General features: G+C 40.3%; 1 protein-coding gene and 1 long non-coding RNA gene across 4 annotated transcripts in view; one reads left to right on the forward strand and one right to left on the reverse strand.

Annotated features, from left to right (window-relative positions):
* Positions 1 to 17,207, forward strand: part of glra4a (glycine receptor, alpha 4a) — a 70,463-nt gene that overhangs the window by 20,172 nt on the left and 33,084 nt on the right. For all 3 annotated transcript variants that reach the window (XM_080289575.1, XM_080289568.1, XM_026146219.2), the window contains exons 2-5: positions 7,289 to 7,413; positions 8,301 to 8,368; positions 9,527 to 9,750; positions 15,324 to 15,406. In XM_080289575.1, coding sequence (XP_080145701.1) covers positions 7,289 to 7,413; positions 8,301 to 8,368; positions 9,527 to 9,750; positions 15,324 to 15,406 — 500 coding nt within the window. The remainder of the gene's footprint in view (positions 1 to 7,288; positions 7,414 to 8,300; positions 8,369 to 9,526; positions 9,751 to 15,323; positions 15,407 to 17,207) is intronic.
* On the reverse strand, positions 11,322 to 11,797 carry LOC145420389 (uncharacterized). Its single transcript, XR_013901684.1, has 2 exons — positions 11,656 to 11,797; positions 11,322 to 11,572 (listed from the first exon to the last, which is right to left on the reverse strand). It is a non-coding gene; the product is annotated as an uncharacterized LOC145420389 (long non-coding RNA).

Here is a 17,207-nt window from a genome sequence, read left to right on the forward strand (position 1 = left end):
AAGCCATGGTATGTTTCAAGTCCCCAGGCACACATCAAGGCAAATCTTTTGCAGTCGGTATCGTTCCTTCTTTGTATCAGAAATCCTGCTAGCTCTGTTTCACAGAGACTGACAGGAGGCGATCCATGCTGATATCAGATTGTAGACGTGAAGAAGGTGGCCTGAATACAAAGTAGCTTGAAGAGACATCTGGGAAGATGGGTAGGTCTGAGGAGGCTTTGTGTTAGATTCGTCTCTCTTGGGTGGGCCAAGTCAGTCCCTGGTTGATCGCAGGAATTGCCATTTTAACTTCTACTGTTGGAGACCTTTAGTTTGTTGATTAGGCTTTGGCCAGAGCCAACAGGAGGTACACAATCAGCAAGTTCAATGCCTTTGGTAAATCTGAAAGATGCCTTATGGAGTACCTTATATAAATGTTCTGGGTTCCCAAGTTTTTAATAGCAAGACTATATTCTGAAATCTACTCAAAAAAGAAAGAAACTTTTGCTAGATAATGTATGTGGGAGGAACAATTCATTCTGCCATGACATTTTGACAGCAGATGTTGCAATTAGGAGTTGGAGAGAGAGTAGATTCAGATTTAACGCAGTGTTATTCTCACAGATAAACGCATTATGTCATGAAGAATAGGATAATATATTTCCCACAGCTATAAATTTAAAGTCACTAGACAAGAATACATTAGAGAACTGAAGATTAGTAAAGGGTGTATGAGAACAGCCTGGCTGTTAGTTAGAGTTCACTGAAGTAGCAACGTGAATCTGTCATCAAGCCACAGCTCATTGTGTCCTTGTCATTACTGTGGCAAAAGCAAGTCTGTAAACATGTATTTATTGGTAATGACCCTGTCTGCTCTTGATGCACTATATATATATGTCGTTGCATTTAAAACTGGTGTTTATCACGTTCTAATCCAGTAAAATAATAGAGTACATTGTATTATCAAAATGTAAAAATACATGGATTAGTATTGTTCTTTTGTCCAGACCCGCTCCATACACACTGAAGATTATTTCAACCAAAAATTACAGTGTGAAATTTCCACAAATTCGTAGTTCAGGCCTTTTGGAGTTAAACATACTTTATCCCTTTCTCTCTTTGATGACATCCACCCTTCCATTGAGACCATTTCTGATGAGCAGTAGATGGATCCACCGGAGAGCCAGATGCATCTCTCGGGTCCTGAGTCAAGTCTTTGCTGGATTTCTGTGTTTTGTTTTTTTAACCTGTTTCTTAAAGGCATCTTGCATTAAAACACAAGTGTGAGATCCCGGTGATGGCCCGATTAAGTGACAAATCATCTGCTGTAGGATGCTCTGTCGGTACCTGTGTTTTCATACTCAAGGTGTTACAGGATGGCAGTGGTCATGTCATTGAAGATAAATGTGCAAGGTTAAATTACAGTGTGCTCCAAATCCCATTCCCCAATGTGCCTATTGATCAAAAAGCAACAGCAGTAGCCATAGGCCATCTCATACAGTGGTGTAAAGACAAGGGCTACACAGGCCATTAAAAACAAAAAATGGCATGTCATTGTATTTCCATGAAGCACACCATTTTGATAAGATGCCTGTCACAAGCTTGAATGATTTCTGTGGTTTGGTTGGCCTGATAGAAAGTTCTGTCAATTATCTAAGAGGTATTAGATCAATACATGAGGCTCAAGTAAATGTCAAGGACAAGTTGGCAAGTAGGAAATTAGAGCAATGTGGCAACAGGCAGAGAAAGCAATTTTCTTCTGTTTCCCATTATGCTAATGGGACTAGAAACTTAGCATTTCCATGTACTATATGAACATCTAATGGCCTTGATATCCCCCAGTGCTTCCTGGTTGGAAACCAGTGAACATCCATACTGTGAAAAGATGTGCTTTTCTGCGTCTTTCTAATGAAAAAGTAATTAACAAAATATGTTTGAACTCCATTGGAAGACCCTCATCCCATCTGATTTGGTGCAATTTTTATCTGTTATATGAAATATAAACTGATTGTTATTAAGTTAAATAAAAATTGAACAAATATGTTCAAAGTAGTATTTTTATGTGATAATTAGCTGCTTCGTTATCTGTCCTTGAAATTAGTGGGCAGCTTTCTATATCTCCTGAGGCATGGAGGCTATACGTCGTGAGAAAAAGAGGAATCAGTGAATTTTGCAGCTGTTGGTCTCTTGCTGACCTAGCCTCCCTTCCCCCTCACCCTACCCAGTCCAGTTATGTCCTTATAGATTTGAACTCTATGTAATATATAGAGAACGACAGCTCAAGCCTCTTTTATTTTACTGGATGTGCTGATGTCCGTTATAACTAAAGGATACACCGCACTATAAATGCCTAGCATTTGTCAAGTTATGTAGCTAATCTTTTTGCTTGACCTGCTTGACCTGCAACAGCAGCAGATTCCTATAAATTATATTTGCACTTTATAAACATCTTATGGATTAAATCCAGTTCCAACATTCAAAGCTAGTGCAGCAATGATTGTGCTTTTAATGCTGAGAGCTGAAATGTTAAGAGTGCAAGAGTGTGATTATCACAATAAGCTCTTCAAATTTAAAAAGCTTATACAATATTACAATCATTTAAAAAAAAAAAAAAAAAGCTTATACAATAATACAAAAGATCAATTTCTGATCCAAAGCCGTTAAACAAACAGCATTGTCCTGTTGTATCTAAACCAAATTAAACACTCATAAAAATTTGTTTAGCAACCACTATTGTGGAAACTAATGGGGTTCCTTATATAGAAATAAATCAATTAATATAAAATGTTTTCTTGTATAGCTTGTTTGTTTGTTTTTAAAAAAGATAATAATTTGGATTAAAATAAGTTTTCACGTTTTTTTTTTTTTCACCAATTTTTAATTAGTAATTAGGTGGCGAGTATCATCATATTCCAAAAACACAACATGACAGTGGTGAAGCTAAACCCCAGAGCAAGTTGTGAGGAATTGGCCATACAGCTCTGGTAAGCGAAGAGAAGCTGATGCCAGTTTCGCTGTAGCTTAATTAGTTTGCACTGTTCTCTGTTGGGATTTTTTTTTTAAAAATATATACTTAAAACTAGTAAATTAATCTCTATTCATACAACATTTCTCAAAATCCGTCTGTTTTGTGTGAGGAAGAACTGTAAAACAAAGCAACCCTGACTAACACTGGCCCCTGCGTTGTTATCCGTAGACTTTTTATGTTTGTTTGTTTTTTCCTGGACTGAGGGTCATGTGTACACAAGATAGCAGGATAATGCTTCTGTTACATTGACCAAAATTAACGGCAACCTGAAGGTTTATTTGTTTATTCAATGAATTTATTTTGGTTGAAAGCCTGGTGGAGTGGAAAGGTAATCAAATGCTTGCTAGCTCTTCACCCCAGTTGTACTTACTTTGGGTACACATGGTTGATCTGATAAGACGCTCCTGGCAGGTTTGCCAAAACAGCTTTTTCCTCTTGTAGCTGCCCCACTGATGTGAATTTGTGAGTTCAGGAAGATGCAGAGAGGCCTTTCAAACTGAAAACCACCCTATGATAGATTCAAACAGTAAAGTCGGGGGGGGGTTTATAAAAGCAATAAAGCAAATTACCACTTCAAAGACATTGAAACATTTCTTACTGGCAACACTGTTATAACAAAATTTTCCCTGCATCTAAATATGTGTGTATATAATCACCTTTTGGCTTTGACTTTAGCTTTGTTTTCAATAAAAAGTCACTTGCTAACGAGAGTGTTACAGCCAAAACTTGCTTTATAATGGAAGGAATGACTTGTTATTCTCAACAGCAGCCTGGCACCGATCCTCAAATGAAAGGGATGCAGGGGAAGCAAAAGGTCAGGCTAATTAAATGTCAGCAAAGAGCATCTTAATAATTGAATCATTCAAACAAAGAACCACATAATTTAGTTTTTAAGGGTTCTGATGAGCCACTTGCAGCCTCTCTTGTAGTTTTATGGTCAATAGATTATTATATTGTTCCATCTTAACAGTGATTCCTGTACACTACATAAACCTCGATAGACTTCACATCCAAAAGCAATTGACTAAGACAGAGTTTCCTGATAAAGATGTAAATTTTTGGAAGGAGTTCAGTCTTTCCCAAAACCTCCAGCACTACATCTTAAACATCTGTCAGGACTCATTAGTCGGAATGCAAGTGAGTAAATTTTCAAACAGTTGTATTTGTGCCAGAAACCTAAAGATAAAATTGTTTTGACACGCTTGTAAATGGCTTAGGCTGTTTCTTCTTTCACCCTCTCAGTTATATAAGATCCTATTGTGACACCATAAACAATAGCAAGAAATCCAGTTGGATATGCGTGAGGGTTGATAGAGAGGTGATGTTGGTCCCCGAGGGAAAACAAACCCACACATCCTCCTATAGCAGCGGGTAAGAAGTTCGTCCATTGACCTCAAGAGTTTATTTATCTTATTACTCTTTAAATATTCTTTACTTGTGTGCTTTAAATGCACTTAAATTTTGTGTTCTCTGCATACTGTATTTTCATTATGTTTGATCACCATCAGGAAACATCGTAAAACTACCAGCACCTTATTAACTGAGAAATCTCATACTGCCATTTCCCCAACCATAAGCAGAAATTACTCTCAGTCAGCTCTATAAAGTGGGGCTGTATTTCACTAGAAGTTTCTGTCTTAATAGTTGGCTCGGAGCACTGACGCATGCATAGTACAGTATAGAAATGGTGAACCTTGTCCTGTGAGCTAGGCTGACAGCGTTGTGGGGCAGACTGAGTGTCTTGACTGCAGTTCACCTCTCCATGATCTTTTATTTCCCAAAATGTCATGTAACAGCATCCACATCAAAAGCATTCACACTGCCAACACATGCTTGTTGTAGGGTCTTATTCTTTGTCTGTCAATATTTCTTCAAGATTAAAGAGTTTACTGTCACAGTCATTTGTCTTTGAATTCTTGTGACCACCTGTGAGAGAAAAATCACACTTTAGGCCAAACAGGATGCTTTATTGTTCTGTGTTGGTTTGTGAAAGGGACGCAACCCAAGACAGATTGTTTGTTGTTATCAGTGGCTTACTGCAAGTAAGAGGCTGACCATCCATCCACCCCCTTGTGCACCTGTTTGTGTTTGTAGCCAAGTGCTTGTGAGAGGGGAAAAAAGATAAGAGAGGTGCGCGTGTTACATCAGTGTTACTAGAGGGGAAGAAGTGCGTGGAGTGAGGGGAGTTATGGGACCAGTGAGAGTCGAGCTTTCACAAAAGACTGATATGTGCACGTCTCTATGATGAAAGCAAAAGAAGGGCTCCAGTGATAAGGCTTGTATGTTTATGGGCATGTTGTTTTGGTTGTCAGTGAATCCATCTAACCTCACTATGTATGCAAGGCAACAAGCTCGCTTTACTTGTGGTACAGACACTGGTAAAATCAATGAGCACAGTAACAGTAAAACTAGAGTTACAGAGGTATAGATGAGCTGTCAGATTAGTTGCACTGTACCAGAAGTACTGTGGGCAAGCACAACACAATATTCAGTCTAAAAAGTTTAAAAAATATATACAAAGCTTGCTAGTAAAACTATCACAGAAGTGATAATCAAATTGTAAGTGTTGGTCTTTGAATAACAACAGCAAGTTGAGTACATTTGAATGAATTCATTAAAAAATAAAGCTGAAGATGCTTGCTTGGAAAAATGGTGAACACTGCTTAACCGTTAAGTCCACTTTTTAAGCACTCGGACTTTCTAACATTCACACACAAAGTCACACTCCGATAGATGCATCGATCACAGACCTTCCAATTGGTAGGCAATACGCTTTAGTATCGGAGCCATAGTCACAGGTTTTGGAACAACAAGGAGTTCTTCTTTCAGTAACTAAATCTACACACAGTGATACATAAACATGTCTGTCTTGTCACAGTAATAGATGGCAGAGCTAGATTATACGTTTAGCTCAAATCAGCGTCCTTATTTAAATCAAAGTGGACTGATGACAAAAAGCTTTTCCATTAAAGAAGCACCAGAAGTGAATGTTTGCCCCATTAATGACTCTGATCATCTAAAACCGAATGAGAGGATGTAAAATTAAAGCAGTTCAAAGAACAAAACAAACGTGATGCATTCTTTTACCCCTACACACACTGCAACAGGAATAAGAGGAAGTGACTGTAGTAATTACCGTGCAGGCTATTTTCAGGTACAGTTGGTGTCCATCAGAACTGAGAATTACAGAGGCAAAATGTCACCATATGGAAATGAATATATCAGTCTGCGAAGGAATTTCAATTTTTAAAAAAATCTGTAGAGTAATATAAAATAAGTAATGGCACAAGTGTATAAATTGAGTCACAAATTGGACTTCTTGCATGCAGTAAACGCTAAACTGGCGTTTCCTAATTCCTAATTAAATTCCTAATTGTAGTCTGTGCTATTGCAAATAATGCATATCTTAGGACCAACTCGGCTTCACACATGTTTAAAAAAATATTGTCCCCAAAGTCACCCTGTAAACTATAAACTGCCCATGCAGTTTTTGTGACTCTAAAGCAAAGAGCATAAGATTGGTAAATCAGACTGGTTCCAGACTTAATCAGGAAAACACAGGGTATCAGCAATACTGTGCCTTCCCAGGGACTGAACCTGCCATCTGTACGTAGCTTTAGATCTTGACAGAATCATGAACTGTTAACAGTTGTATCAAATTCATGGGGTGCAATATGCTGCGCTGCAGCCAGAGCCAAACAGAAGTCAAATCCAATGTGTCCTGTTCTTTGTGTGTTCCTTAAGATATCCCTCTTTGTTACCCTTCTTCTTTTTCCTTTCACTCCAGGCTGTTGGTTATTCTTGTCAGTGGCTGCCCGAGCCTTACTGGAGCTCGTATCAACTCCTTCCTCTCCCCAGTGTGACATTCATAGCATTACAATTGAGCCATCAATCTGTCAAGCTTTACCCCTGCTAAGCCGCAAGCAGTGGGAGGCACAGAGGAGGGACAAGTTTACCTCTGCTTCTGTTTTGCTTCTCAGTAGTTAGGGTCTAACAACTTCAATAAGTCTTAGTCATGATGGGAAATAGATAAGCTTTTAGTTGCCAGCTGAGGCAAGCCATTCAGTTATCATTTTTCACCCTCATTTCGCATCTACTGCTGTGTTTTGTGCTGATGACTGACTTGCTGGCTTCATTTATTTTTTTTCTTTGCCCACAACCCCCACTGCTACCTCTCAGACATGAATGCACTCCTTCACTACCGTTTTTCATATCCTCTCTCTTCTCTTTCTCTTTGTATTTGTTGCTCCCGTCTTTGCCTCTCCTCCTGGGTAATGTCAGACTGAGCTCCTGTAAGGAGGAGATAAAGCACCCCAGCAGACAAGAGCTTTCACCTTCTGACTTCCTGGACAAACTCATGGGGAAAACATCAGGATATGATGCACGGATCAGACCCAACTTCAAAGGTACAGCGTACGCCATGGCAGACCGTCGCAGTAGCCCTCAAGAAAATCCTAGAGAAAGTACAAGCATTAGAAAACAAAGCAAACAGTAGTGAGTCTGTGCTGTGAAAGCTAAACAACTCGCCAAGCTCATGTGCATTTGCCGTGTATGTGTCTTCACCAAAACTGTAGGAAAATTCTAACATTTAAAGCTGTTCGTATGCTTTATGCTATGAGATACCCAACCGCTGTAATTTTGTCTCAGTACGACATTACTTCCAAAAACCAAAATTCTGTTACATACAAAATATATGTGCAAAACTGCTACCTGGATTTTCTAGAGAAGAAACAGTTTGAACCACCCACAAGTCACCAGGAGAGGATATGGGTAGATGGTGTGCATACAAAGCACCTGAGAGTAAGGTTCTCATGTGTGTCCTCCACACATTGAACACAGCTCCACAGTGTCAGGGTTTAAGCAACAAAATATTTTTCTTAATGTTGTACCTCTGTGGTGTACTTGTTAGTGGAGTGTGTGACTCTATAAAACATCCTCCCTGAGTTATGTAATGTAGACAGGCCTGAGCACTATTTTGTTTTCTCAGACGCCTGACTATATTTGTTCCTCCTGTCATTATCTTTGTGCCCAGACTTTTACATGAAGCTTTTAAGCTGTCGTTACACTGACAGTGAGAGGAATAGCAGGAACTCCAACTTCAGAACTGGAATTAGCATTGCATGCATTGCAATAACATTTTTAAGTCACAGTCACTGTAAGCAGATGAAAAGTAGTGGTACAATGGATACATTTTCTATAGCCTTAGAAGGTGCAAAGACAAATATTCACAGTGGTGCTTTTTCATAAATCGCAGGGACAAGTGTGCATCTATGTTCTTATCTCTTTTCCCCAGGTCCGCCTGTGAACGTCACCTGTAATATTTTTATCAACAGCTTTGGTTCAATCACAGAAACGACCATGGTAAGAAGAGCATGTACAAATATTACACATTTCTTAAAAATGTAAGTTTTGCTTTTTCTTCGTAGCCCAGAAAATTAAATATTGTAAATACTCTTTGACATGATTATAGCAGCAGATTATGGTACAGTTGTATCTCTCTGCATGATTAATAATAAAAAATACTTTTCATTTTCCTTTTCTAACTTATTGGTTTCTAATCCTTTAAGTGCTGAAGCAATTTCTGTTTCCTGGAGCATAACAGTGCAACCTTCAGAGACCATTGGGGTCACTGACATGCTGATAATGAACTGTCCACTCTGCAATTAAAATGAAAAATTGAGAAAATGAAAGAAAAGGGAGAAGGGTGAAAGGACAGGAAAAATGGCTCCCCTTATGTCTGCATTAACACTACAGTAAAGCAGTGAAGTGTTTAAGGGTATCCGGGGGACTTCCAGAGCTCCAAAGCTACAGTCAGGTTAACCCAGAAAACATTAATATTTTAACTGCAGGACTTTTCTTATTTTTTTTAAATAAATAAAAGAAAAAACCTTAATAACTGCAATTGGCCACAGAGAAATTATGAATTAATTGTACTGATTAGATTTCTAATTTAATTACTTATGTCTTCTGGCTGCAGGCCAGGCTGTGTTTGGTGTATTTCCTTAGCCTGGCCTTCATTATCAGCTCTCAGCGCAGTCTTTTCTTTTCTTTTTTTACTAAACCTGACAAATATAATGCAGCAAACAAAGATGAATTATCTGCAGTGACCTTAGCGCTTGCTCTTTCTTGTTAGGTGTGATATGAATATTTTTCAGATTTTCCATTTATTTGCTCAGTCTCCAGGGTTTTCACACATTTCACATTTCTCAAATGAAAGGATGTTCATTAAAGTGTGTTATTCTCATCATGAGGAAATATAAAGTAGAAAAATTATATAGCTCGAATTAATGTTGTATAAAGTCGTACTCCATCCCAAGAGAATAACTTTCATGATATTTCTGTCTGGCTTTGAGAAGTTTAGCTTCAATTCAAAATAAGAACGGACAAACAGTGACCCGTATCAGACTGGTCCCAGAACTTCTCAAACTACAGCAGAACAATCCACTTCTGAGTTTTCCATCTAACTGCAACCTCCACTGATGGTATATTTTCCATTAACTACCCTGCGTTCTTCCACAGGACTACAGGCTCAATGTATTTCTACGGCAAAAATGGAATGACCCTCGTCTGGCATACAGCGAATACCCCGATGACTCCCTTGATCTGGATCCATCCATGTTGGACTCTATCTGGAAACCTGATTTATTCTTCGCAAACGAGAAAGGAGCCAATTTCCATGAGGTCACTACTGATAACAAGCTGCTACGGATTTTCCAAGATGGCAGCGTTCTTTACAGTATCAGGTAACTAAAGATTATATTTCTAGAACAGCAGGACCACTGGTACTGGGTTATCTAGTTATATGTTTAGAAAACACTTCAATTTATTTTTTAACAACATGAATTTATTGAATTTCAGTCTCTAGTAGGTTTGGATTTGTGAGTGAGAGTCTGACCTGTAGAATTTTTTTTGCCCATTTCTAACCATAAACCCCCTAAAGAGGGAATTATTCATGTCTGATGTCCATTTAATTCTATTCAGTTTGAGCTTGAGACTTTCTATTTTACTTCAGATTTTGTTCTGTCCTCTTTAGGCTTTATATACAACATTACTGTACATACAATATTTTCCAAACCAAATTCAGAAAGTGTTGAAATGCTGTGTAAAATGTAAATGAAAAGAAAATGTATTGATTTGCAAATCTCATAAACCCATATTTTATTCACAATAAAGAACATGGTAAACATATCAAATGTTTAAAGTGAGAAAATGTACTATTTAAAGAAAAGTGTAGCTCATTTTAAATTTTTTGGCAGCAGCACATCTCAGAGGTGAGACAGGGTCATGTCATGCAGATTCTTGGACTCTTTTTCTTGATATTATGTGCTGTAGATGATTAGATATTTGCAGCCTTCACAATTTTACGCAGAGAAACATTATTCTGAAATTGTAGAGAATTTGTAGACTCAGTTTTTTGCAGATTGGTGGACTGAAACTGTTTCTTAGATTCAGTTCAAACACTGAATAGGTTTTCTTTGCGCTGCTGTGACAAAGATCTGGGATTATGAGTTTGGAAAACTGTTGTATTTTCTTTTGGTTTACATTTTAAACAGCGTCTTTTTTTCTTTTTTTTAATCGAGGCATTAAACTCAAACTATGTATATGCATCAGTAGGGCTGTTCGATATAACGATATATATCGGATGACGATATAAAAATGTCTATAGTTTCATTTTACGCTATCGTTTGTTTCGTGGTGTCGCAAAATAAACTGTTTATGGCAATATTTTTTTCATGGTTTCGATGGTCACTGTAGTGGCTGTATTAATTTCTTAAACTTCTCTCTTTCTCTTATATTTAATATAACCACACTACAGACGGACAAGCGCTTGTTTTTATGCGTTGTCGTTAGCAACAACGACGGTAACACCATCGCGTGTCCGCTTGTTTATGTTCCACATAAACCTTTCACAATAAAGTTCAAGATCCTGTTGAGACTTTTCAAAATAAACTGAATCACATAAAAGAGTATGCAGAGTATTTACAGATGAGAAGTAAAAAAGAGCCGTCAGGTGCTAAAAAATAAACCTTAGACTCAAAGGTCAGAACAGGCTTTCCCCCGCAGCACGCCGTGTAATAAATACTCACAAAGAAAATGGCGGCCGTTACAACTTATGTCTAAAAATGTATCGTTTCATTCATCGGTTAAAACACTCGACTCCAGCTACACGACGCCCAGCTGAGAACACTTCACGCAAGTCGAGCTGCCCGAGATTCACGGAATTTATAGAAAATGTTACATTTTTGTGATTTATATCGTTATCGGATGATGGTATTTGTCATGGCTACTGAACGGACCCACGCGCAGACAGTTCTTTCAAGGAAACAAAAAGGGGATTTATTTACAATAGGGATCACCTTAGTGCAAAATATATGTACAGTGAGTTGGGAGGGGGTCCAGGGCTCCAGGGAGAGAAGGGGGGGGGGGGAATCCACACACACGCTTCCTCTTCCACTCAGTCACCGCCACCGCTCCTCCGCACACACGCACTCCTCTTCAGCCGCACTCGCTCCAACACTCCACACACTGCCCCACTTGGACAGGTCCGGTGATTCGGTCCAGAATCTACAGACAGAAGGTCAAAGGTTAATTCCACAACATAAAACACGTGTAAGCGATTCTTCTTTGAATATGCCGCGAGCACGAACTCAGGTGGTTCGACGTTCCAGCGGTGAGCTGCTCTGTGCCACTGCCTTAAATAGCAGCTGGGGAAATCAGCCAGATCAGCCGCAGGTGGACACCATCCACAGGGGTGCGTGGGCCAAGAGTGAGAGCCCGTAATGAGCTCCACCCAGGCAGAGAGGAGGAGGAGAGACAAAAAACTAAAACTAACAACAACAAAACCTGTAGCCAGCGTGGGCCAACCAGAGAGACACGGGGACCGTGACAGAATTCTTATATCGGGATATGAGATTTTGGTCATATCGCACCGCCCTATGCATCAGCAAATCGTTACTCAACTTGGGCACTCCATTTCTGCTAAATTCAGTGAAGATGCCCCCCCCCCCCCAAAAAAAAAAAAAAAATTGCTCCCCAGTCTGGTGCTAGCAGAGAAATGGAAAATAAATCCCACTCAAACATGACTTCTTAACTAAAATATAGCAGATTGCTGAAATGCCAGTTACTCATCTTACTGCATCTTTCCACCCAACCAGTGCATGTCTATGCGCACTGGAGGTCACCAAACTATTAATAGGGTGCAAACATGTCAAGTGGCAAGTGTGTGACGGAGTCTTTGATGCGATTTTGTTTAATGACGCTCTGCGCCAGATGGGAAATTTGCAGCCGACTTAATAAACGATTGCACGGGAGGAGTAGATGTAGTTTTACTCCGTGCTCGTGTGTCCAGAGTTCCCATTTTAAAGCTTTAAACATGTTTGTAATTAAAACGCTGATAAAATGTACACAATAGAAAACAATTTAATCACAAAAGTCTGTTCGCGTTAAGTTATGTTGTGCAATGATATTTATGTTTATATGTTTTGTTGTTGATTTTCCCTTGTATGGACCTATACAAGGCTGCGTCCTACAACGTGCGCAGCGCGCAGCGCGGTCCGAAAGGCAAAGCGGAGCTACGGGGAAAAACTAGAGTCACAGCTACGACAGTGCGACTCTAGGAGCCTGTGGAAAGGACTGCGGACTATAACGGACTATAAACGACCAGCTTCTTCAATGATGAATGCAGATGCTTCACTGGCTGATGAGCTGAACACGTTTTATGCTCGCTTCGACGCCGCAGCAATTAAAACAACAAACGGCTGCGCGCGCTCGGAGTGCACCAGTGAAGAAAATGCATTCGTCATCACAGAGCATGCCGTGAGGAACACCTTCAGGAGGGTGAACACCAGGAAGGCAGCAGGACCAGATGCAATCCCTGGCCGGGTCCTTAGAGCCTGCGCTGATCAACTAGCACCGGTGTTCACGGAGATCTTCAACCTCTCCCTGGCCCAAGCTGTGGTTCCCACGTGCTTCAAACGGTCCATTATTGTCCCTGTTCCAAAGAAACAACAGCCCGCTTGCCACAATGACTACCGTCCAGTAGCACTGACTTCAATTGTGATGAAGTGTTTTGAAAGACTGATGAGAGATCACATCACTTCTTCACTTCCTCCCACCATCGACTCACTTCAGTTTGCTTACCGGACTAATCGTTCCACAGACGATGCCATATCTCACCTGCTCCACACATCCCTGAGTCACCTGGATACTGGCAGAGGGAATTATGTTAGGATGCTGTTCGTGGACTACAGTTCAGCATTCAACACAATAATTCCCTCTAAGCTTTTCACCAAGTTGACGGATCTAGGACTCAGCTCATCACTGTGTCAGTGGATCCTCAACTTCCTCACAGACAGACCCCAATCAGTGAGGGTAGGAAAACAAGTCTCCCCCTCCATCTCACTCAGCACTGGAGTGCCTCAGGGCTGTGTTTGAAGCCCCCTGCTGTACTCACTGTACACTTATGACTGTGTGGCCACATCCGACACCACCTCCATTGTCAAGTTTGCTGACGACACTGCTGTTGTGGGCCTGATCTCCGACAACATCGAGACGGCCTACCTGGAGGAGATTAGGAACCTGGAGACCTGGTGCCAGGAGAATAACCTCCTCCTAAACATCAGCAAGACTAAGGAGCTGATCGTGGACTTCACTACAAAGCAGGCGAGGAATTACAAACCCCTCATCATCAGTGGCACGCCAGTGGAGAGAGTGGACAGTTTCCGATACCTGGGTGTCCACATCACTCAGGACCTGTCATGGTCCTGTCACATCAACACCCTGGTTAAGAAAGCCCGTCAGCGTCTCTTCTTCCTCAGAAGACTTAGAGACTTCCATCTGCCACTGAAGGTGCTCAAGAACTTCTACTCCTGCACCATCGAGAGCGTCCTGACATCAAACATCTGCACCTGGTTTGGGAACAGCACCAAGCAGGACAGACGAGATCTGCAAAGAGTGGTGTGCTCGGCAGAACGCATCATTCAATCAGAGCTCCCTGACCTGCTGTCCATCTACACCAAGCGGTGCAAGTCCAAAGCTAGGAAGATTATGATGGACCTCTCCCATCCCAACAATGGACTCTTCTCACTGTTGAGGTCTGGGAAGCGCTTCCGCTCCCTTAAGGCCAAAACAGAGAGAATGAGGAGGAGCTTCTTCCCCCAGGCTATTCGGGGCCTGAACCAGGTGTAGGACTGGACTCTCCCAAACACGTCACTATAAGACTGGACTCTCACACACGTCACCACACGCACCACCACACATTTCCTATAATCCTATAATTCCTATAATTTATAATCCTTATCTTTATAATCTCTTCTGCTATCTGCACATTCTTTACTGTAAATTCCTAAATTAATTTGTAAATTTTTGTAGTAAACTGTAAATATTGTAAAACTTTTCTTCTGTCATTTAATGGTCGGGCATTGTACAGCTACAAGCATTTCACCCCCATGTCATACTGTGTATGGCTGTGTGTGTGTGACAAATAAAATTTGAATTTGAATTTGAATTTGAATCATGAAATTACTATTTTACTGAGAAGAAAAACTTCTTTAGGAAGAGGGAGAGGCATAAACATTGACATCATCCATTGAAAACAGACTCACAGTATTGCAAATACAGATAATCACCTCCTCATTCCACTGATTTACTGCATCTCTTAGGTTTGCTTGCAAACTATGTTCGGTAATTATGCATCAAACATCTTTGTTCCCTCTAAGTGCATGACACAATTTAGGCAGCGAGTCAACCAGTGGAGTATTTGTAGTTTGTTCTTCTGCTGGTGAAAGAGATATTGTCATCATAACACAGTTGCAAATGGGTGTCTGAGTGTATATTGCTGCCGGCTCTTGTCTCGCCTCTGGGCAATGCATTACAGCAGGTAATTACAGAGCTTTCCTCCAGACAGACTCCCAAATAGCTCTCTCTCTCTTCTCTAAGAATCCTTGAAGGCTTAATGCATCAAAACAACAAATAAAAGTCGGGATGCCTGCACCAATTACTTCTCTATTACTGTGGTGAGTGAGTGAGTGAGTGAGCGATCAAATGGCAGAAAATCCAAGCTGTTTTCCAATCTACTCTTTTTGAAAAAAAGATCCCTGTTTATTATTTTTATTTATTCGATTACTTTTTATTGAACATTTTCATACAGACTCATAAATTGCAAAACAAAGCAGCCGACGCTGATAAAGCCACTTTTTAAAAATGTTGTAATCGATCGTTTCTTCTTATGCTTCGTGTCTTTTCCTCGAGCTCTGTCGTGCCCTCTGACATCTTCTACGTCCTATTTCTCTTTTCCAATCTGTTTTTTCTATCTCAGGCTGACTCTTACCCTGTCTTGCCCTATGGATTTGAAGAATTTCCCAATGGACATTCAGACCTGTACCATGCAGCTTGAAAGCTGTGAGTTTTCATTTCCTCCTCTTCCTTTTGTTTCACTTCTCTTTTATCCTCCTTTGGTTTCTTATTTTCTGCATTTTGCCCTTTTCTACATTTGCCTTGCTGTATGCCAAACCTACAGGTTTGTGTGAGCATGACGTTTTGTAATTGCTTCATATGTTTGTCCATGTTTCTAATCGATATTGCTAATATGATTGTTACTCAAGCTGGTGTTGACCATTGTCCGTACTATTTCACAGAAGGAGCAATTGTCCACATATTGCTTAACAGCAGTAACGGACATTAAATATTTATTAAACTACGACTGCAAAGGTGAAACTGTAAGCGCTCTACCAGCTTGATTGAGAAAGATGCTAATGTGCAAGCATATGTGTGCGAAATAGGTTCCTCAAGCTGGGTGCAGTCTTGCAGTCAAGGATCCAATTGTACTTAATCCATCCACAATCTGATATTGCCGTGTTGTTCCTATATCACCATAATTAATGTTGCTTCCTGGACACTGTTACAACTGACCGGTCATGTTGCTGTGATGTCATAGCTTTGTACTTTCTAGAAGTTTATCTTAAGGGTTTTCAAATAGCAAAACATCTAACAGTGCAAAAGGGTCTATATTAACCCAAACCATAACCAGCATTTGTAGAATTAGTATAAGAACCACTGTCTCGTGGGTAAAAATCCTGTGACAGTGATCAAAAGTCACGCTATGTTGTATAGACCGATGTTTGCTTTTTTTTGTCCTGTAGATTAGGATGTGGGGAACTTTACACTATCAGGTAAAGCTTTTCTATGAAATACAATTGCTTTTACCGAAAACAGCCTCATTCTTGTTCCCGTTTTAAGAGCAAACATGCCATTTCAAAACCTTTTAAGCTGTGGAAGTTAGGCAACTATAGAGGCAGATGTTGACTGACATTACGTCAACAACAGTAGTATTTTTATCCACTTGGTGAAGCTAACTATATTAGTCAGTTACTGAAAATTGGTCCTGCTACTGATAGCAGCTGTCATTTTATACCACAAGGTGTCAATTAAGTTGGTTTGGGCATCTAGTTAGGATCCCTCCTAGGCATCTTTTTTTTTTTTGGGAGGGGGGGGGGGATTTTTCTGCTTACATCTGCTGAGTGAAGACCCCTGTGTAAGGCCTGAAACTCAAAGGAGTATATCGTATCTGGCCTGGGAATATCTGAGGATCCCCCGGGAGGAACTGAAAACTTTGCTGGGCAAAGGGACGAGTGGAAAACCCCAGCTATGTTGCTGCTGCAATCTCAGAGAAGGGAAAAATAAAATGAACTTTTCCCCCCTTGAATCATTCACATTTTCTTACATGAAACATGGCAGAATTGTCAGGTTCTTACACTTTGTTTCTGTCTTTAGTCTGACACTGTCTCCACTCCTGAACATTTCAGTGGGAGAGAGGATTTGATTTTCCCCTAATCACTCTTTAGAGACTAACCTCTTTGTCTGAAGCTATCACAATTTTAGGTTGACACTGAAGTGCAGTCGTGCAAACATATTGGTTTTGCAGAGCAGACCAAAGCAAAATCAAACTGCGATGTTACCCCTTGTATAGAATGCATACCATCTATGTAAAATACTCTCGAGGGGATCATGTCAATTTCAGCAGCACAAATGCAAAACAGACTGATTCCTCATTTGCACAGCTTGACAACTGCTTGGCATCAGCATTGATGCCGCCAGTGACACTGGCTAATCTTTCGTCCTGTTTTTTGGTGCTCATTGGACTGAATGTTTGACAGAGAAGCTACTTTTTCACGTCACAGTGCCAGACAAATCAGTCAGCTCA

Source organism: Astatotilapia calliptera, chromosome 2 (genome assembly GCF_964374335.1).
Source record: "Astatotilapia calliptera chromosome 2, fAstCal68.1, whole genome shotgun sequence".
In the NCBI taxonomy this organism is placed as follows: domain Eukaryota; kingdom Metazoa; phylum Chordata; class Actinopteri; order Cichliformes; family Cichlidae; genus Astatotilapia; species Astatotilapia calliptera.